Below are 23,586 nucleotides of genomic sequence, written 5' to 3' on the forward strand. Positions count from 1 at the left end.
TTTTTAAAGGCAAAGAACTGTCGATACATATCCCTATATAACATTATACACCATTCAGAAACACATAATAAAAGCTTTATTACAGTTACCTGAATAGTTTAGTATATGGTTACCTTATTACGGACCTGTCACCCACAGGCAATGTAGGCAGGCATTGGGCTGGGTAACACAGTATTTATAAAAACTACAGAATATCAAAAACCAGTGACATCAATAAGACATCAACAAAAATATAGCCCATGACCTTCTAATGAATACTGGTTTAGTCCACTTTTCACTTACAGTAGTGCCAGCCATGGGCATGAGCTACAAAGTAATGCCTGCAGTACAATGCATCACATACTGTATGCTGAACTCATCGGTTTTCTGCAAATTTATTGGACGAGTAACAAAACGCTGGACGTGTTAACGCAAACTCGCCAAAAAATAGTTTCAAACATGAACCACCAGAGCTCGACATAGCGATTTTTTTCCAGTGTTCTAAATACAAATTATCCCATGCAAAAAGCTGGAAACATCACTAAACAATAGAGTTGCCTCTGGCCGCGGGACAGCTCAAATTACATGCAGTTTAAGCTGTCTTCCCACCGAGAACATAATAAAAGACTTCTTGAAACATATTTATTATGTTGATACTAATTAACAATTAAGGGTCTCAAACAGTTAATAAACATGTCTGTGAGGACACAAATATTTAATTAATTTAGTATTGCGGCCAATTTAATAAAATAACATTTTAATTATGCAGACATTATAATATTTAGGAAATATTAAGTGGCCAGTATTCTTAATAAATTGAATAGCAGGGCCAATAACATGTATATATTAATTAGGGCCATATTCATTAATTAATTATATAGGCAGGCACTTGTAGTGCCACCAGTATCCAATATAATTGGTGCCTCTATCATTAATTAAGGGGTACCCAAATAATATAATAGTATTATTAGCCCTATTATGTAATTTACAAATAATGCTATAGCCCCTTAATATTTAATAAATATATATAATTTGCATAAATAAAATGTTATTTTTTATCATTTATTAAATTGACTCATTAATACATTAATAACATAACTGTGCTCCCATAAATATATTTATTAATTGTTTGAACTCTTTAGTGTTAATTAGTGTCAACTTAATTCTTCTGGTTAATGTGCCTTTTTATTGTGGTTGGACAGATAGCTCAAATTGCATGCAAACTGAGCAAACTCATTGGTCTGAGCCACTTCCTGACTCAAACTGCTGCCAATTGTGGATTTACAAACCTGTCTCAAATCGATTTACATTTTAGCCCTCCAAAATAGCTGGATAGTGATTTTGACAGTTTGCAGGACAAAACCAATGCCAATTTTGATCTATGCTCCAAAAATGCACCATTACATTTCCCCCTTTATCTGTGTGTATGGCTTTATATGTTTTACACTTTTTAGGTCTATGGGAGATATTAAATTAACTGCTATTTGAAAAGGATTAACATGCATTTAAAGTGAATATTCTATAGTAGTAAGCAACAAACCTGCACACTTTGCGACTGATTCTGCTGCTACCTGTGTGTGCGTCTTTTGCTGGAGTAGTATGTGCGACTTTATGATAATAGCACTACCTGGGAGTGGGAAGCTAGGTCAGCATAGAGGGGAGATATGGCGCGGTGTATAGGGCGATGACAGGGGACATGGAGCAAAATTGGGGGCGGAGCAGGAGTGTGACAGTGCGGCCACGCCATCATGGTACCACACAATGTTGAGATTATTGGCATTGTGAAGAATGGGGTGGGGCCATATTGACACGCTTCAGTATGAATCGCTTCATTCCCCGCCGCTGCAGGGTTCTGTGTGTAGAGGGGCCTGGGGCCGGCCGGGAGCACCACCCAATTTTTGAGAGACTCCAGGCCATTCCGGAAGAGTAGTCAAGTACGAATATAATGTAGATTGGCCTGTGTTGTCTATGCATTTTGCATATTAAAAACTGATTCAACAGTTTCTTCAGACACTCTCCAAGTTAATCAATCTGTACAAATCAATATATAACTTTACAGAAAGGTAATTTGGACAAAATAAAACATTAATGTCAGCCAAACAAATGTTAAAAATTGAAAGTTCCAGTGGGTCTAATCATTCTCCTTGCAGCAAAGGCTCTCTTTCTTGAACGTTATTGCTCGTGGACATAGCACTAGACCTGTTGAGTGAAAGTAATCTCTGTGTTAATATTTATTATGTTTTCATATATGTCAAAAAGAGACAGTCTTACGGCACTTAGCAATAATATAAGATAAACGTGATGAGTGAAATATAGCGAAACATAAAAATAAATCTGGCACATGCAGTACGTATAGCCTCCTTTATTATTAGGTACCTGATGGCTTTGTGCAAAATCTAAAACAAAGAGAAGAAAAGGGGAGCCAAACCATATGTGAATAGTACATTAAATACTAACTGTAAACCTGCCAAGAATAATAGCATAATTTCATCATAACAACAGAAAGCATTAAAAAAAATAAGACATGGTAATAAAACAAGAATACAACTGGAGGAGAAGGGAGCATTGTGATATTAAATAGATATTAAATAGAACAGATTATATTTAAGAGATCTATAGACTTCTAGAACATCAAAAGTCATTGTACAGTATTTGATTTGAATAGAAAGTGTACAAATGCCTCATTGGATACATTTACAGAAACCTAGTTTTTTTTCTTCCAGAATTTTTATTTACCTATAACCCAGTACTTCTTAACATATTGGGTACCACAGAGGCAATCCCTGTGAGTGCTTGAACTCCCTATATATTTGTGCTGCTACCACTAACCATTTCTATACATTCACTATTTCAGTCTTATGAATTGTAGTTCTACAAACACCAACATGTTCTGGCAGGCATGGGAAAGCTGATAAATGTACAGGTCTGCAAGTACAGGAACAGCATATTCGCACAGTTAAAGGCTGCCAGGGCTTGTTGAGACTTGTAGCATCACATAGTAAAGGAAGCATTCATTGTTTCCACACTGCCACCTCACAATCTTGGTCCCATGCTTACTGTATATATATATATATGTCTATGCAATTTTAAAGATTGTTTACAGTAAATAAAACCTACTGTAAATAGTAGCTTTACAGGACTATTTAGATAATTACCAAAAATAAAACCATTTGAAAAAATTGAATCAGGTCTCATAGCCTTTTCATAGGTTTGTCAAAAAGTACACTTTTAAAAAATGAATTCATACATTCAGCACAAACTTGCCTACTTTTGAAAAAGCATTTCAGGGGATTCTGGTGCCAGCATTCTGAGCGCTAGAATCCCCGTGGTCGGGATACAGACCGCATCCCGGACAACCCAAGTTGCAATGCAAAGGGTGCAAATCATACATGCCTACCCTTCCGGTTTTCGTGGGAGACTCCCGATTTTTCGGGTAACCCCCCGCACCCCCGGAAGGGTAGGCATTTCTCCCACATTTTGCCCACTTCCTAGTGAAGTGGGCAGAATGAGGAGAATACCCGCGGCGATCGCGGGTCTCCGTGAAGGGGGCGGGGCTTAAGCCATGATTCTGCATGAATCACAGCATTTGGCCCCGCCCCTATGTAAATTGTACCCAATCGCGGTAATTTTACAGCGAGGGGGCGGGGCTTAATGACGCGAATTGTCAAGCCCCGCCCCCGTCGACCCCCTGCTGCTTCTCTTACCCGGGCTTCTCCCGGGAAGAGAGTATTAAAGGTAGGCAACTATGGTGCAAATACATACATTTTTTGGCATGCAGAGTAAATACTGGCTGCTTTTGTGTGTAGCCCACAAATGCTGGGTGTCTTAATTTTTACACTGCAATTTAGATTTCGGTTAGGACTCACCCCTCCTAAATCTAACTCTTCCTGCACATTATACATCTGCCCCACCTGCAGTGCATCATAGTTTACCAAGGTGCACAATCACTTGCTCTTTCTCTATTCCCAAAGCTGAATCAGACCCTCTTTTTTGTTATATAACAGCTTCATAATGGGGGTAAGCTGCAATCAGGGAGATTGCTAGACTCATCAGGGAGACAGTTACTATTTCAGGGAGTCTCCCTGACATTCACTGAGAGTTGGCAGGTATGATTCAATTAAACATAAATCAGGATTCTGCAAATACATTTTGACAAATTGCCTGTTAAAACATTATTTCCTACAGAAAGCCCCGTCCAGACAACTTTCCTAACCCTCAACCATCTTTCGGTATATTTACTAAATGCTGGTTTGAGAAATCTCCATGTTATGGCAGTTTTGATGCAGAGTTTTCATCTACAAAATATTTTATGGCAATACACATGTGTCTTTACAAAAATCTCTGCTTTCAATCCCTTGGCAAAAGTGCAGAAAATCTGGTGGGTTTTTTAAACTGAAATTTAGTAAATATTCCCCCTAGTGTAACAAATGTGAATAGGGTGTCTGCCAGCATTATTCTCAGCTTTTGCTATTTATACAGTATTTCCAATTGATTTATTTTTTACAAGTCAAAGATATTCAAAGTCAATTTCGTGTCATAGGGGTCCATGTACTAAATGGAGTTAAGTGGGACAAATTAAAAAGGCAGAGAAAATCCCTGTACATATCGCTTCTCAGTATGTATTAAAGGGTTTTCTCTGCCTTTAGCCTGCAAGCACTAAGAGCAGGTTAGAATATTGCACTGCCTATGCCTTCTCCAGTGACGGCTTCGTCACCTCCAGCTGTCGGTATCTGCATCTCCTCACGTGAAGAAGCAGGAAGCTCTCTGTCACTTTGGCAGAATGTCAGTAAAGTTGGTTACAAAAAAACATAAACTTTCTCTCTGCTGCAGCTGCATGGGACTCGGGAGACCACAGAGGTGCGTGACAGCCAGGTGAGAGCTCACAGTGCAGAGACGGAATGTGTCTATGCAGTCAAGGCCGAGGACGTGACTTTTCGTTCTACCTCTATAGCAGGACCATTCTTAGTAAAAATTGCAGTAGCTGACTCCTGCTTCTCACTGATAACAGGCAAAGAAGAGCAGCATTATCTCCACGGAAAGTGGGTTCTTAGTACATGGACCCAATAATTAGAACAAAAGTTAGAAAAAAGTACATGAAAGGATTTTGAGCCACATCTATATACAGTACTGCTGTAGTTATTTCAGTGAAGAAAGACTGGTGGGTGAAGTGAAGCATTCCCAGCATTGTTTTGTTATTTATAGTCATCATTACACATCTGTCAATCTACTGTACATTTGAAGAGTTTTGCATTTAACTTTGCAAAGGAGCGAAGAGTAACAGATTCTTCTTTGATTCAGTTCACAACTTCGTATTCACATCAAATTGCTCTTGTATCCATCAGTATATTAAAAAAAGAAAAAATGGGATCATTGTGTAATATTTAAATACCAAAATAAAACAGCACCAGTGATGGAGGAAAATAGTGTCCATAATAATGTTTAGTCCAAAAAGGTAATCACCAAAAAGCTCAAGACAGCTTTCACCCCTTTCGGTCTGCCCTTACTGGTCTAGTTGTAATAGCAAATTTAAAATTCACTTTCATAGACTGTATACCAATGGATTCTTATTGTCTCTTATACTTTTATAAGGGGTTTACTGCAGGTAAGCATGCGCAGTGTGGCATGTAATGTGAATTGGGAGCATGCACAGTCGGACATATTCGATCATTCACAGCGTGGCATATAATGTAACCTAGGAGCACAACAGTGTGGCACATAATGTACATTTGATCATTCACAGCGTGACAGATAATGTAAACTAGGGGCACACACAGTGTGGCATATAATGTGAATTGGGGTATTCACAGGGAATTGGTTGACGCATGGCCGGCAGTTCGATTCCCGGCAGCGTCAGTCCGACAGATGCATAGATCCTGGCAGCGGCAGCCCGACAGCGCTGGAAATCCCGATCATCCCTAGGTAAGTACAAACTAACCTAACCTAACCCTCCTTAGGGGTGCCTAACTCTAAACCCCCCCCTGTGTCTAACCCTAATCCCCCCTCTAAGTGCCTAAACCTAACCCCCCCTTCTCTGCTGCCTAAACCTAAGTAAAATTTGAAAAGGGAGCCCCCCCCCCTATGTGCGCGCGGCGAAGGCGCGCGCTGCAAAAATTGGGCGTGGTCACTTAAAAATGGGGCGTGTCAACATGACACACCCCTTTATTTTCAAACTGAACATTCCTATCCATATGCACTTTAACCCCAGTAGTACCCCTTATACAGTACCCCCAGTATGCAGTTGTGGTCCCTCTCATGCAGGCCCATAGTAGTGCCCCTTATACAGTATCCCCAGTAGTGGTCCCTCTTATACAGCCCCCAATTAGTTCCCCTTACTCAGTACCCCCAGTAGTGGCCCCCCCAAATGCAGTGCCCCACGTAGTGTTCCCCCTTATGCAGTGCCCCCAGTAGCAGTCCCCACAATGCAGTGCACCCAGTAGCGGTATCCCCTTATGCAGTGCCCTTTATATGGTGCCCCCAGTAGTAGTCCCCCCCTATGCAGTGCCCTTTTATATAGTGCCCCCAGCAGTAGTCCCCCCCATGCAGTTTTCCCAGTAGTGGTCCCCTTATGCAGGCACCCTGTAGTGATCCCCCCTATTTAGTGCCCCCTGTAGTGGTCCCCGCAGTGCCCCTAGCAGTAAGCCCCTTATATAGTGCCCCCAGCAGTAGTGTCCCCCCCTCCCATGCAGTGCCCCCAGTAGTGGTCCCCCTGATGCAGGCTCCCAGTAGTGACCCCCCCCTATCCAGTGGTCCCTGTAGTGGCCCTTCCTATTATTGCCCCCAGCAGTGGTCCCCCGAGTGCAGTGCCTCTAGTAATAGGCCCCTTTTAAAATGCCCCCAGTGGTAGTCCCCCCCCCCAAGTAGTAGTCCCCAGTAGAGTAGCCCCCCCCCAGTAGAGGTCCTCCCAATGGCACCCACAGTAGTAGCCACACCTCCCCCAGTAGAGGTCCCCCCAGTAGTAGCCAACCCCTCCCCCGTTGTGCAGATAGGTTTAAAAATAAATAAATATATATAAAAATATACTTACCTGATTCCACGCTGCTCCTGCTCCTGTCCGCGATGCCGCTCCCGCCCGCCAGTCCGCCTGGGCTGGCGCGCTCAGCATTATGGGACTGACGTCATGACGTCAGTCCCATTACCCACTGCAGGAGCCGGACGGAAGTCCGGCTCTTGCAGTGGGTGCTGCAGCAGTCAATGAGAGTCTATCTGACTCTCATTGGCTGCTGTTTAACACACGCATCGCCGCCAGCGCTGGCGGCAATGCGTGTGTTATGCACAGCCTGAGCCCGCCACCTAGCGCTATTGGGCAAGTGCTCAGGGGGAGGGAATGGGCTCAGGCGTGCAGCACAGGACCGGCGCTGGAAGCCTAGCGCCGGTCCTGTGCAAATGTGTAGCGCTGACCGCACTCATTGCGGTCGGCGCTACACTGGCTATCTAGGGCGGGCGGGCCAGTACCGTGGCCGGCGGCGCCCCCCCCCGCGCCGCCGGTTCAACGGCGCCCAGGGCACGAACCCCGCTTGCCCTGCCCTAATTACGCCACTGCCCTAACCCTCCCGGGGGGTGCCTAACCCTAAGTCCCCCCCGGAAGCCCTAAACCTAACACTCCCCCGGAGTGGCTGTCCACTCGCGGCGCCCGGCATCATATGGAGTAGCTGGCATTAGAACTGGCAACGCAAAACCATGGGCATTCCTGGGAGGTGGCTTGAAGTCTGCGCAAAAAAAGGCAGTCTCATGGGCATGTTATGGAAGTGTCAAGGGTGTGTCAGTGAACGCTGTTGCACTCCCAAAAGCAGAACCACACCCACAAAGGCCATGTTCCAACAAATTTCAGGAGATACCATACCAGCCATAGCCTGGTGCAAGGTTTGCTGGTGCTCGCGTTGGTGCGCCGATGGTACAGTGTTCAGAACCACTGGCGGAGGTGCCCACGGCCATTAAAAGTGGGCATCCCAGGGCTTGGACAGAAGTGTTAAAAGAACATTTAAAATATATTTTACAATATCAAAGTCACTAATTAAGGGGGTGATTCAGAGGTGACTGAAGTTTAGTAGCAGATGCGTCTTTTGGCGCAGCTGCTACAGCGTCTATATGGTAATGCCGTGGACGATGGGCATCTTACTGAGAAGCCCAGTGGCTGCAGCGTGACTCAATGGCAGGAGCAGAGTGTCTGACTGGTCATAGCCGCTGGTGTCAGTGCAACTGCGTCTGTAGAGACAGTCACTGAAACCGATACGCCTCACAAGTGGTAATCACCCCCCATATTTACCACCCAGAAACACCTATTCGATTTGCACGGATCTCCAAGCAATTTTGCCCATGGCACATGCGTAGTGCGGCCAGGACACATGTACAGAAAGAATCCGCCAGACACTTGCGCCCGATGGCTTCCCTGCATCCAGCTCTGAATCACCTCCAACATCTGGTGGCCTAGGCGATCTGCAGATCCCCAGCCATTTCCTTCAAATTTCCAACTCACTTTGGAAATCACAATTTTGTTATTAAATGAGAGAATATGTTTTAAATTCATGGGAGTCTCAATGGGAGACTGTGCTGGTTAATTTGATATGGGACACTTGCATATCTATGTGCGATGGAGTCTGTACACAAAACACAATGGAACTTGATGTGAAAAAAAGCACTACATTGTGGCACTTCGTATATAGATAGATACTCTTTTGCACACAGATATTGAAATGTGACATATCAAATTAGACAGCGCAGTCTCCTGGTGTGTCCTAGTCGGATAGTAAAAGAGATTCCAGCGCTATCAGAGTCGCATGGGACCGGCATGCCGAAAAGGACTGTTTGGCACGACTGCAGCAATGATGTATGAGGACACATCTGTAGATCACAATATATGCGTTTAAATTGACAAACGGTAAAATCTAATATATACTAAATATGGTTAATTAAATTCCCCCCTATGTGTAGGTCTGTGTAGGAATGAGTCAGGTGATGGTGAAGAGCAACAGCACCATGTGGCAGTTAGGAAGGGAGAGGTTAGAGGATCTTGCCATACTTTTAATTGAGCAAAAGGTAGTGGTGAATATGGATTTGGAGGACATAGAGACTTTATCTTCCTAATTGTGTTTTAAATTTATAAATAGCTTATTCGCTTCTTTTAGTTAGGGTTGCAAAACAGATAGGAATAGGGTATGCAGTTTAATCCTGAGTCTCAGTTGGTCTGGCTCTTCCCAATTTGAGAATTTATTATTTGATGGCATAGCTGTCAGACTTTGTTGATTGGATAAGGGACTCCCTATCTGGTTCTCTATTGGGCCTTCCAGGTGAGCAGGCCTAGACCACTTTACAATTTCTCCTTACATACAAAAGCTCTACGGCTCTTGCTCCTACCCTACAGCAGACACTCTGGCCCGTATTCAATTTGAGGCGAAAAGCCGGAATCCGGGGAAAAGTTTAGCCAATGACGACATTTCGCCAGGCGGAAAAGTATCACCGTATTCAATTTGAAAGACTTTCCACCTAGGCGGAAAAGTCAATGCAATGTAATAGGCGGAAAAGTTTCGTCTATGATTAGCAGGTGGAAAAAAGTGCAGAATTGGTGTTTTGGGGTGCAACGTTGCGGGAACCCCCGTGCAGCCTTCAGACAGTCCCCCAAAGGTAAACTGTGTCAACAATTTAAAAAAAAAAACATTTAAGAACACCCCAAAAAATCACTTGAATTTGGGGGCTAAAAATAAAACATGTTGGGTGACAAAGTTAAAAACTAGCAAACTAGACTCTGGGGGGGTCCCCAAGTATGCCCCATGTGTTTTTTCATTGCAGGGGCTTGCGGCAGGTGGATTTTTCATGCTTTTTTTTACTTAACTTTAGAATATGCTGGTCCCCATTTTCAAGTACCCCAAATTTGCTGGGATAAGATATTTTCTGCAAAAAAAACTCCAGAATACTATTCTGCACCACTTATACAAAAACGCTATTTAGCAGCCATTGAGCCCGTTTAAAAACACCAAATACCTTCAGCAATCCAAATCGGGGGTAACCATAGCTAACCCCCATGTCAGAGCATCTTTTGGGGGGTGTCAGGCTGATTTCCCCAAAACTGACAGGACTTTCCGCTTGTTTAAGTTTTGCCGGGTCCCGTTTTCGTCTACTTTCAAATTGAATACGGGGATACACGGGCACGTGCGCGATACTTTTCCGCCTGCAAAACAAGCGATGGAGGCGAAAAGTCCGGGAAGCGGAAAAGCATCGTGGGTCCGCTCAAATTGAATACGGGCCTCTCTGTCTGGAACCTATACTATAATCTTTTATACTCTGGGTCAAGTGTATCTATCCGATGCCCTCAAAGACTTCAAGCAACTCAAGTCTTCTGAATTAATCTTCTGCCTTCTACGGGTTTTTACAATTTTGGCATGCTCTTGCTGCCCAGTTCTGGGATTACTGGTCTATAATTCAGGTCTCCTCCATAAAATAGTTGCTACTGAAGCTAGAACAGTGTAAACTGGTCTCTACATTATATCCTATGCTTAATCCTCTGGTTTCCCTTATTGATTTACCGCTTCTGTGGGATAGGTCGGAGGTTGACCGTTACACTCTCTGGTGAACACTGGCAACACATGTTGGCTAACACCCGAGATGCAACATCCACTTTAAGATTTATATATTCTGCATAGGTTATATTAATCTTCTGAGAGTTTGTTTCTTATGGCGGCCTTATCTGATGCATGCTACCCTACTGCATGTAAAGCTCTACACTATACTTTTTGGCATTTGCTGTGGGATTGTGCTGCAGTGTACCGACTTTGGGTGTAGGTGTGTGAGTGCATTTGCCTTACTTTGCCTGTACTTCCAGCCCTGCGATCTAAGATTTGTTTATTCGAGATCACCCTAAAGGAATCCATTAATAATCCCATGTATCGCTGTTTGTCCAATTTACCAACACTAGGTAAGGCTATTCTTGCAAGATCGTGGCAGTCGGCTGACCCTCCCGCAGGAAGGCTAGTACTTTGGGATCTATTTATGAAGCAGAGAAGAGCCCTGTTTAGCTGAAATCAGGGCTCTTCTCTGCTTCGTGCTATTCATGGAGCAAGTTTACCGTTGAGATGTGTATTACTTCTCCAGTGGCACCCTGCTCCATGCTTGCATCGCATCACCATACTATTGTATGGTGAGTGCGATTCATGAAGGAATGTAAAGCTCAGCTTTCCGTTCCTCTCCTGCGGTACAGATTCGTCATCTGGGGATGTGTTTAAAATGTGTTTGACACATTGTACCGCAAGCCGAACAGAGCAGGGAAGCTACCTATTTCCCTGGCACATGCGCAGTAAGAAATCAGACATATCGTGCTCCCGATATGTCTGTATTCTCACTACGTCCCGATATGTCTGTATTCTCACCGAGTGGCTGGACACCGCCTGAAGACATCGGACAGGTAAGTCTACATGAATGGCTACTAAACATCACTATATATTGCATCGATGTGATGCAATATATAGTGATATATTTTAGTAGCCACTTCATGTTGTACATGAATAGCTTTTAGAGGTGTCTGATTAATCTGCCTGATGTTGATCTTTTATTGGAATCTCCCTTTGCTGTAGTCATTTCTTATCCCCACCTTTTCGCTCTCCCCATTTCCTTACTTCTATCTGGGGGCTCTACTCTGCGTACCTATATAATGCTATGTTGACAGCACTGAGTTTCAGGCAACCACTTTTATTATGATTTTTGTTTCTCAATTCTGATCTTTTATGTCTTCTGTGGCATTTTTACTTTGTTGTACATTCCTTGCCTACTGCAAGGGGCCAGCCAATGTGATTTTTTTTCTGTAGGGAGCTATGTGTTTTGTTTTTCTGTGGGGGCCAATGTATGTGCATTTTATTCCTGTGGAGGCCTATATAGTGTGTTTTATTCCTGTGGCGGCCCATGTGTGTGTTTTTTTATGTGGGAGCCAATATGTATGTTTTTTTCATAGCTCGTGTACGCTGTATAGCCGGATGGTGTGCCTTGGCAATTTTAAAATCTTGCGTAGTGTGCCTTGAGTTGGAAAAGGTTATCATAATCTAATATTCTGTATATAACAAATACAATGTAAAATAAAACAGCTCTGAACCAAAAAGCATTTGCCAAAGATCTGTATGCTATATATAGCCCTGTAAGGATGGAAAACATATAATAGTCTACAGACAAAAAGAAGCACCTGGGTCAGGGCTGCAACTGGGAAGGGGGGGGTCCTAAGGGGGCATGTGACCAGAGTGCTGTACTTGAAGGGGTTGCAGGAAGAGGCTGCCGGGAGGTTAGGTTGCTGCTCTTGTGGGTTTGGAGTCGCATCCCAGCCTTGAGAGGCACAGAGAAACCGTCAGTCTAATGCGGTGCCGGTCGCAAGCCAATCAGTGCTCTCGGACTGGCAGCCAATCAGCAGAGGCTGCTGGTCTGTGAGCTCCAATTGGTTCGCGAGCTGCGCCACATTACAATGATGACAGTACTGAAAGGTTCCCCAGCGTGTGGCAGCCCCGTCCCACACCACCCCGAGCTCACCCACTGCACGGCCATAGCATGTAAGAGAAGGGAGGCAGGGCCTTACTGTGCCTTAATGTAAAAGAGGCCTTACTGTGGCTTAATGTGTAAGAAGCCTTACTGTGGCATAATGTAAAGGGGTTCTTACTGTGGCATAATGTGCAGGGGCACGGGGCCATAGGGAGGGTGGTGCAGCCGGTGCCTCTGCACACAGGGTGGAATCCTCCAGCGGCACCGACCACACACTTCTCTGCACCAGAGGTCTGCAGGAAGAGACCTCCAGCAGTGGAACGCGCCGCACAGTGAAAGTCGGCGTAGGATCCCGCCCTCTCTCCTCCCCTCAGAAGGAAAGGTAAGCACTCAGGGGGGGAGGAGGGGGGCGGAGAATGAGCGAGAAGGGTGGCAGTGCTACACAGGGCACACTGCCGTCCAGCTACGGCGCTGAAGGGGCATTACTGTGGCTTAATGTATAAGGGGCATTACTGTGGCATAATGTGTTGTAAGGGGCATTACTGTAGCAGAATGTGTTGTAAGGGACATTACTGTGTGGCATAATGTGTTATAAGGGTCATTAATGTGTGGCATAATTTGTTATAAGGGGCATTACTGTATCACAAAACCACACACCCTTTTCATCTTCTATGTTGTATTTTTTTTGGGGGGGCGGCAAATTATGGCCTTGCTGTGGGTGACAAAATTCCTAGTTTCGGCCCTGCCTGGGTTACATGTATAGTGCTATACTATCTGATCCGGTATTACTTATGCTGGCCATACACGCTACAATTATCGGGACGATCTGCCCAATATCGGCGGATCGCAGCGATAATTGTAGCGCGTGGGGGGGGCGACCGAGGGTTAAATATTGCTCGGTCGGGCATGCTGGATTGTCCAGCATGCCCGTCCGATGCGATATTTCCCGGTAAACTGTCGGCCGCATCGGGCAGTGTATGCCCAGCCGCGGCCGACAGACAGACATTTCCTGTGTTACTTCCTACGGAAGGAACAGGGAAATGTCTCCTCCCCCAGGGGCGGAGCGCAGATGTCTGCCGAATACACTGTGAGAGAAAGCTCACAGTGTATGCCGGCGACTTCTGCGGCTGGCAGCCGGCCAGATAAAATGTCTGTCAGTCTGACAGACATTTTATCTGGTAGTGTATGACCAGCATTAGTTGTGTTGTCATGAGTATTTATTTGTGTTATTGATAAATAAAATGTTTTTGACAAATTGTAAATGTTCTTACCTTCTTTCTCTTTTATTTGCTTCCCAGATGTAAAATATTAAACTCATCACACCCTAACAAGGTAATAAAAAGAGAAACTTGGTGAAAATAATAATAATAACAATAATAATAATATCCTGTATTGTTTAAATTTAGCATAATATAGACTTCTAGGTCACTTACCGCCAGCAGCGGTAAAAGTGCTTGAATGGCAGCTGCCCATTGAAAATTAAACTTTTCATTCAGAAATCCGCCAAGTGTAGGGCCCAAAAATGATCTAAAATTATATGAAATTATTTTCATTGAATAGGGAAAATTACCAATTTATAAACACCACAATAAATTGAAAGAACATATGCGTAATCTACAAAATAATCAATTTCAGTAGCAGAAAAATATTTGCAAACTTTGTGAAAGTACAGATGACAGGGGAGGGTATGAACTTTTTGTAGATGGCTGTTATACAACTACAATATAAATATCTGCAAAAGTAAAAAGTCACCTCTAAGTCCTGCCTGCTATTAAGTCTGTACAAACATCTTCATTCTATGGCCCTCATTCAGAGCCGGACGCAATTAGCGCTCGCTCGTCCTGAAAATAGGGGTGGCTATTCAAATGAACCGTTCGCTGTTTGCGGTCTGTTCACGCCTCTAGGTCTGAACGAGCGAACAAAACTTGCGGTCGTTTTTTGGGAAACTACGCCCCCTGGCCGCTCGCATCCTACGTCATGTCCGCTATTTATTAGATTAATCGAGTACATCGAACAGGGTATGAACTGCTCGCTATTCTTGTGGTCATTTTTTGCTACCACAATTTTGCGAGCAGTTCTGGCTATAAAATAACCCAGTGACGTGGTTAATGACGCTACTGTTTTAATTATGCACACCCATAAAACGCCCGTTTTGACCTTTAAGCACGCCTGCGTTCTGATTTCCACTCCCCGTTTTCAAGCACCTTCCCCTGTTACCACCCACATACGCCTCATTCTGTCACTCAAATTAGCAGGCATTCGCTATTTTGCGAGCGCATGAATTTCGACCGCACTGACTGGTTCGCGCATGCGTATAACGATCCGTACACATGCGCAGTTGGCCAAACATCGCTCGGAGCGAACGAGCTGCCGCTTACGAGTGGCTCTGAATCAGGCCCTATATTCTTACCACAGTAAGAGGACATTCCATTCATCACAATATTTTACTTTATTGCTCCCTACATTTCACCATGCTGACAATACAGCATAAAAGTTGTCCCACAGAGAGCAGTGGCCTAATACATATTGCCACCTGCTCAGAGCACAATAAAATGAAATATACTGTAATTTTAGAATCTGAACCTAAAAACAGATGTAGTTTTGCAGACATCCTGATTGTATGTTTAATGCACCAAATCGCCCATTTTAAGCGATAGGAACCCATCACTGAAATATGCTGATGTCTAAACTGACATAACTTTTATATGTGGTAACTGTACTCGCTTCTGTAAAAAGAGGACAATGCATGAAAGATGCCACCGATTATGTGTAATGGATTTACTGTAGTGCTGCATACTGGCATTTTCTGTCTTTGCACAATGCTCTCATTGTTATTTACAGTTGGTAACTTTCAGTGACTGACAACAAAGGACAATCATTTGCAGTCAGACAGATATCAGACTCAAAAGGGTGCATTACATACGGGGAAAGAAACTTTGAGGGGTATTCAATTTGAAACGTAAACTTCACGTCGAAGTTTTCATCGCACATCTGAGCTTTTGCCAGCGAAAAAGTATCGTGCACGCCCCCGCTTATACCGTATTCAATATGAAATCGTCGAAAACGGCACCCGCGAAAGTGAAATCAGAGAAAACTTCGCTGATTTTTGGGGAAATCACCCTAACACTCCCAAAAAGATGCTCTGACATGGGGGATCACTCTGGATACCCCCAATTAGCCCTGCTGAAGGTTTTTGGGGTCTTTAAACGGGCACGATAGCTGCTATTTTGGGGATTTGGGAAGGTGGTGAAGAATAGTATTTAGAAGTATTTTTTGCAGAAAATAAGTAGACCCAGCAAGTTTTGGGTACTTGAAAATGGGGGTGAGCATATTTAAAAGTTGCCAAAGTGAAGTATTAAAAAACGTGAAAAATCCACCTGCCACAAACACCTGCAATGAAAACAAACACCTGGGGCATATTTGGGGACCCCCCTAGATTGTAGTTCGCTAGTTTTTAACTTTGTACCCCCAATTTTTTTTTTCGCCCCCAAAATGAAAGTTCTTTTTTTGGGGTCTTCCGAGGTATTTTTAAAAAAAATGTTGACACAGTTTACCTTTGTGGGACTGTCTGAAGGTTGCAGGATGGTTTCCGAAATGTTGCACCCCAAATCCCCAATTCTGCACTTTTTTTCGCCACCCATTCCTTGGTGATACTTTTTCGCAGGGTCGAATGCAATATACTTTTTGCACCGGCTAAAAGTTTTCAAATTGAATACGGTGTAAAAGTGAAAGCGGCAAAAATGAAGTCATCTCAGCGAAAACATCGCAGAAACTGAGTTTTCGCTCCATATTGAATACCCCTATTTATCTGAAACAGCTAGATAATTCCTAGAACTTTTCCATATGCATCTGAAATAGATTAACAGTTACCTTTATTTTGTGCATCATTAATCAAAGCTTGCCAGAATCATCCCTTTTTTATTCCATTTTTTTTCAAATATAGAAAAAAATATATATTTTTCCAGTTTATTAGGAAGGAACTATATATATGCAGTTTCAGTAATAAAGCAGGACTCGCTTTATAAATATATAGAACTGGTACAGTTTTCAAACAGAAGAGATCCCAGGAAAGTAGTATGAATTACTGGACCCTGGTTGGGATTCCAAACCTGGCATTCTAAGCTTCGGGATACTAACTATGTCCCGACCACACAATGCACGTGACAGTTGCCTAGGCATTTGTATTTAATTACATTTTGGGCGTATGAAACACCCTGTTTGTTTTATGTAAAAACAAGCGTTGCATAGGGAAAGCAAGTTGGCAGCTACATATTTGGTTCTTTGACTTCTATGACCTCAGCATGATTAGACCACAAATAAGTGTAATTCTGCAGTTTAAAGTAATCTTTTCAAACGTTCATACATTCCTCCACAGTGCAATGGGGGCTTCATGATATCATAGCAAATACACCTTTGAAGCCTTTTGTCCAGCATCAGCACTCATTTATCAATTGTAACATAAAAAGGGGAAATACTCCAGCACACCTTGGCCCTCATTCAGAGCCGCTCGCTATTTGCGGTCGCTCGTTCTAAAACAAGCGGTGGCTATTCAAATGAACCATTCGCTAATTGCGGTCTGTTCACGCCTCTAAGTCTGAACGAGCGAGCAAAACTTGCGGTTGTAATTTTGAAAAATACGCCCCCTGGCCGCTCGCATCCTACGTCATGTCCGCTATTTATTAGATTAATCGAGTACATCGACCAGCGTATGAACTGCTCGCTATTCTTGTGGTTGGTTTTTGCTACCACAATCTTGCGAGCAGTTCTGGCTATAAAATAACCCAGTGACGTGGTCAATGACGCTGCTGTTTTAATTATGCACACCCATAAAACGCCAGTTTTGACCTTTAAGCACGCCTGCGTTCTGATTTCCACTCCCCGTTTTCAAGCACCTTCCCCTGTTACCACCCACATACGCCTAATTCTGTCACTCAAAATAGCAGGCACTCGTTATCTAGCGAACAAACAATTTTCCGCCGCACAGACTGGTTCGCGCATGCGTATTACTATCTGTACGCATGCGCAGTTGTGCAAACATCGCTCGGAGCGAACGAGCAGCCGCTAATGAGCGGCTCTGAATCAGGCCCCTTATTTTTTAAAACATTTTCATATTTTACATATTAAAGTGAAACTGACAAATGGCAATATAAATATGAGCTCACTATTTCTGTAACAATGCAAAGTTCTTGTATCAACATTAAAATGTGATGAAATAAACAATTCTATAAATACATTTTACTTTTTAAATCTACATGGTTAAATCATTGGACTCCCAGTAAATATTTTGCTATTGCCCCTGCTGTTTACCACTACAGGAAAAAAAAACGGCTTGGAGATTTGATATTAATTTGGTTCCCTTTTAATTAATTTTTGCTTTAATCAAAAAATACTGGTAAGTTTATTGATGTATTACAAAATGGACATTTGTGTATTTCAAGAAAGACACTATATAAATAGAGAATAATTATATAAGTATATTATTATTATTATTATTATTATTATTATTAATAATAATAATAATAAATTTTAGGTCTCTTAGCTAGATCTTTATTGTATGTAGATTTCCTTCACTTGCATCTGATAGATTACTTACTTCATTATAAACAAAAATTATTGTGGTACAGGTTCAGTCTCCTATATCCGAAATGCTCGGGACCAGGAGCATTTCAGATTTTGGATAATTTTGGTTTTCAGAATACTTTGCGGGGGGGGGGGGGTCCGGGAGATGTCACAGGAGGCCTGGCGTGTGCAGCGGAGGAGTCCGGCAGGTGTTACCGGAGGCCTGGCGTGTGCTGTGGGGGGTCTGGCAGGTGTCACAGGAGGCCTGGCACGTGCTGCGGGGGTGTCCGGTGGGTGTCGGGAGAAGTCCGGCAGGTATGACGTGACGCCCGGCATGTGCGGCGGGGGTGGGTCCTGCAATAGGATCCGTCAGGTGCTGCGGGGGAGTCTGGCGGGTGTCACCAAGTGCCTGGCATGCGCTGCAGTGGGGGGAGCGCAGCATATAGACCACGCCCACGCCGCTAGTGATTGGTCATTGATCTGTGATGTCATGATGCCCGGTCACGTCATGATGTCACGGCTGCCACAAAATACTTTGGTTTTTGGAATATATCGGTTAATAGAATTACGGATATGGGAGACTTAACCTGTATTATATTTTGTGCTTTCAGAAGTCTGTATATCATATATCATGTGTAGGTAGGTGGAACATAAGCAAATGTACATTTATTCCCTTGGCCAGCTAAAATGTTAGAATGCACAGTACGATACAGTAAGTAATTTCCAGTTCAAACCATCAGCAATCATTTGCATTACTTCTGTCAGACTTACCCTACAGACCACATTGCATTGAACAATCCAGATATGAGTCCCAAACTACTAAGGCCTTCTTCAAAGCCATTCTCACTGAAAACAAAACATACCAGTGTTATAAGATCAAGGGGGATATTTAATAAAGCTTGGAGAGAGATAAAATTGGAGATAAATAGCACCAACCAATCAGCTCCTAACTGTCACTTTACAGGCTGTGTTTGAAAAATGACAGTTAGGAGCTGATTGGTTGGTGTTATTTATCTCCAAGTGTATCTCTCTCTAAGCTTTATTAAATCTCCATCTAATTTATCATAAATTCAAACAATTGACATACAATAACTATAAAGGGGGCAGATGATTTGAAAGAGAGGACTCCCCTCTTTCAAAAAAGGGTGCGGCATGTGTGTTTGTGACAGTATCGGAGAAATAGGACACAATGTGGTCCAGTGGGGGACATGTAATTTTGATTTTTTTTTCTAAGATGCTCTACCCTGTGGAGGACTAGTGGAACTAGTTCCCTGTATGTATGTTAAGAAAATAAGCATATGGTATATGAGAAGTAAAGTTAAATTGAATACAGTATCTGCATTGTAAGATTGACACTATAACTGAAATAAAACATACACTAAACTGTCGCTAGCTGTCATTAAAGGGTGAATCTACGAAAAAAATCCATAAAATAATCAGCTTAATTAGCATAATTATGCTGGGAACAACAAATCTTTGACATTTCTATTCGCAGCCCCCAAACTGACGAGCAGAAATTACCGAAATGTAACCCATTTGAGAGCTCAAACTGGACTTTTTCGGGGCTGTGTCAAAGTCAAATAATTGGTTATGATCGCACACAATTATTATCTGACGATCTAATCGTCTATGGTCTGACGATGTGTTTCCACGACGCTACTTTGCGTTGCGCAATCCGATGTGCTAAACTGCATATTGACAACACACTTACACTGATGCACATAATGGACACACATATAAATGTATATATACTTATAAACACAGACGCTCATATGCGTATGCACATACTTACACGTGGACGCTCACTTGTATATATGTCACATGCATACCGACACATCTTTGCTATTTCAACACACAGATGCATATATGCGGACGCATATGTGCAAGATGGTTCCCATTCACAATAGTTACTAACCAGAGTTATTAAAGGTATTTTTAATAATAATTATGATGTAATATGTACTTAAATGAGATCTAAGGTTTAGAGCATAGTGGACATGTCATGTTTGGTATCATACTAAATCCCTGTTTATTTGCAGACTCCCGTTCCTATCGGCAAAGGCGTCGCATCTTGCGTCTGCTAGTTAAGGATGTTAGGGAGTTATTGCATTGAATGTTAGTATCTATATGCAGTGTTGTAGCTAGTATTAACCAGTTGTTCGGCGGGAAACTACACAAAGAGACCATTGGAGAACTGAGACATGCCTCTGATGACACAGTATGAATCAACCAATGACCATATAATCCAGAAGCAACAACCAATGGAAACCTGTAAACTACTTCCTTTGTTAACGTAGAACTCTGTAAGTTGTATAAACTGCATCCCGATTTCAGTGTACAGACATCCTCTTTGATGATCACAGACTTCTGAATTGATGACTGTATACTGGGACCAGTGCACATGCGTATGTATCGGCTTGTACTATTATTGATTGCTTTTTGCTCTAATTGTTAAATCTTTCACCGTGTTACTTTTTCATTACATAAATAACTTTTTGTGCTTTGGAACCACACGATTGGACTAGAAAGCAATTCTTTCTTAAGCGACTTGCAGCGCTAAATAGCGACTAGCGACTATTAGGAATCAATAGATGGGGGCTCGGCCTTGAGGTCACGCTACCGGAAATTACTCAAAGCGACGACCGGATTTCGACTCCTCAACAAAGGGTGGACGCGTCGCATACGGGTAAGAACACAATGTATTTTAAACCTCTTTTGTACTCAGAGTTGTAAAATCAAATATCCATTCTTTGGGTGACCTGAGGAGCGCTGATTAGAATCCAGGGACAAGAGAGAAAAGTCAGTTTCTTTTATTGTCACTTTTAGGCAGCAAAAGGCGATTCACAAATAGCGTATGCGTCTTCCCTGCAATACTGCCACATGTTTAAGCAATCATTTTTGATAGATAGTCTTGTATCCCTTGTTAAAACCTCTGAATAGATATTGCCACTAGGGAAAGCATTTTTCTGGCCAGAAAACAAAGGTATATGAATGTGAACGTATGCTTGTAATGTGAAAAAGAGAAAAAGAAGGCCTTTTCTTCACTGTCGGAGAGAGAGACAGGAGAGACCCGGTAGGTGTCTGACGAGGCACAACTACTACAGAGTAGGTATACACAGCGGTATACTGAGCGAGAATGAAGGCGTTTCTCGGCCGAACCCCCAATAGTAATCGCAAAGTCCAATGATAAGAGGTAGTGTCTCCGGGAATGCGATTGGACCGCATGGTAGTGTAAACCGTGATTGTGACTTGAGGGTCATGGGAGGAAATCCCTGGAAAGGTAAGTGTTATAGGAATACTTATATTCTGCCAGTGGTAAAGTAAGTAGCTTGATAGCTAAGTTGAAGTTGTACGGAAAGCAGAATAATTGCATAGGCTTTCTGTTTCCTCGTTGTGCACGCTAACAGTAAAATGCTTAGCGTTCAGTGGTGCACAACGGGTGGAAGTGAGTGGACGCAGTAGTTCGTCCACCGCCGAAGTCCCTAGTGAAAGAAGCAAAAGCGTTGTCGCAGATGGGTACTAAGCAGTCGCTAGGGACGGTAGAGGGAGAGCTGCTTATGAATGGGCCGATTGGATCGGCAAGGTATATAATGAATGAGAAGTATGGTGAGTATTCAACTGAGTACTGTGACATATGGGTCAAAATGACCAAAGGATGTGTGAAACCCTTTCCTAAAGTTGGCAGTTTCGATTCAGAGGTACTGAGTAATGTTAGTGATAACATATGTTTAGTCAAATCTTTGAAAAAGAGAGTAAAGTATAATGATTGTTTAAAGTTATGGCAGCACGAGGGGAACACATGGCATGGTGGTGTATGTGCGTCGCAAAGCAGCGTACTCACACCGCTAGACATCATGCACACGCTGCAAAACAGCGTGTTCACGACACAAAATAGCGTATACATGAGGCACAGTAGCACGCTGCAAAATAGCGTACTCATGCCGCAAAGCAAGACACCACCCTTGTAGCATACCCAGGCTGCAAGGTAGCATCACCGTGCATAAAGGAAACAGCGCAAGCGCACCTCGGCTGCCATATGCGACCACGGGTGAAAGTACAGCCGATACCAAAAATAATAAAAAAATCGTAATAAGTAACTTGGATCCTGATTTAAGTCCCCTCCAGGAAAATGTTTTGGTAGAAGATGATGAAGCTCCTGTCATTTCAGTCATTACACATGCTGTTAATATATTAGATGTTCCACAGAGAGGAAAGGCAGCGATCCAACCAGCAAGGCCAGCAGCTGAAATTGGTGAGACTAGTGGAGACCGTACTAGGAGAGGTAATCCTGAACAAAGTGATGTGGTAGGTGCACATCCTGTCCGTACAATTGCAGTTCCCAAAGGGAAACTGGATAAAGATGGCATAGTTCCCATAAGGAATGTAGTAATGCACTGTCCATGGACGAGAGCAGAATTACATTCAATAATGTCAGATTTTCCAGACCCTAGGAAAGAGTTATCCAAATGCCAGAAATGTATTAAAGATTTAGGTAATGCACATGAGCCAACTAATAAAGCTCGGCGAGTGGTGTTAGGAGGCTGTCTCCCTTCCAATACTGATGTACAAAAGTTTATTAAGGATTGTGTATTGGAGGAGGATGAATCCGTAACGGATGAGGATAACCAGGTAGTGGTAAAACGTATAATCATGCAGTTGGCTATATATTTTCCAGTGGTAGTGAACTGGAGTAAAATCTTCACTATTAAACAAAAGGATAGTGAATTGGCATCAGATTATTTTGCCCGAGCACTGCTAGCAATAACCCAGTACACTGGGATAGCAGATATTAAAAATAATGTACAGCACAAGGAAGTAGTTGTTACGGTACTAATGGATGGTCTCAATGATAATCTAAAGACCAGGGTGCAAACCTCTCTACCTAACTGGAGAGGAATTACTGTAGCGGCACTTACAGAGTCTGCCATAGAACATGATAAGAACATTAACAGGAAGAAAGAGGCACAGAGTGAGAAGTTAATGGCAGCGAGCATTCAGGCTCTACAGGAAGCATATACACGGACACAAACTTACAATACACATAAAACAGTAAAGAGTTATAATTGTAATTAAAACGGACACATAAAAAGGTACTGTAGATCGAGAAATCAGGGGCCACATAAGAAGAGAACATAGATACACTCAGAGAGGGCACTCACAAGATTCAGGAAATTTCCAACAGTTACCCTCTCACACAGTGACAGAAAATGCTTTGCTGGAGGATGATAGTCAGTGCTAGGGGTCAAGAACTTATTTTACTGTCATTATTTAAGTTCTGCTTTCTTCTCTGTTCCTCTTCACCCTGACTGTCAACATCTGTTTGCATTTTCCTACAGAGGGGTACAATATACATGGACACGATTGTCCCAGGGTTTCATAGATATCCTCAGTATTTTCTCTCAGGCTTTACATGACTGTTTGCAATCTTTTCAACCAAGCAATGGGTCTGTCCTCATTCAATATGTAGATGATTTGCTGTTGTGCTCTGATTCGTTTATGTCATGTTTAAATGATACTAAACTGTTGTTGCTTCATCTGTCATAAACAGGGCACAAGGTTGCAAAGGACAAATTACAGCCATGCCAGACTAAGGTTAAATAC

The 23,586-nt window shown here is 42.9% G+C and overlaps 1 protein-coding gene across 1 annotated transcript in view; it reads right to left on the reverse strand.

Annotated features, from left to right (window-relative positions):
- Positions 1 to 673: 673 nt before the first annotated feature.
- SLC18B1 (solute carrier family 18 member B1) overlaps positions 674 to 23,586 on the reverse strand; it is a 69,080-nt gene continuing 46,167 nt past the window's right edge. The window contains exons 11-14 of the mRNA XM_088451556.1: positions 18,757 to 18,831; positions 13,860 to 13,953; positions 13,698 to 13,750; positions 674 to 2,178 (exon numbers count right to left, since the gene is read on the reverse strand). Of these exons, the coding sequence (XP_088307682.1) occupies positions 2,115 to 2,178; positions 13,698 to 13,750; positions 13,860 to 13,953; positions 18,757 to 18,831 (286 nt within the window). The 3' untranslated portion in view covers positions 674 to 2,114. The remainder of the gene's footprint in view (positions 2,179 to 13,697; positions 13,751 to 13,859; positions 13,954 to 18,756; positions 18,832 to 23,586) is intronic.

This window comes from Taudactylus pleione, unplaced genomic scaffold (genome assembly GCF_031769625.1).
Source record: "Taudactylus pleione unplaced genomic scaffold, aTauple2 ptg000006l, whole genome shotgun sequence".
In the NCBI taxonomy this organism is placed as follows: domain Eukaryota; kingdom Metazoa; phylum Chordata; class Amphibia; order Anura; family Myobatrachidae; genus Taudactylus; species Taudactylus pleione.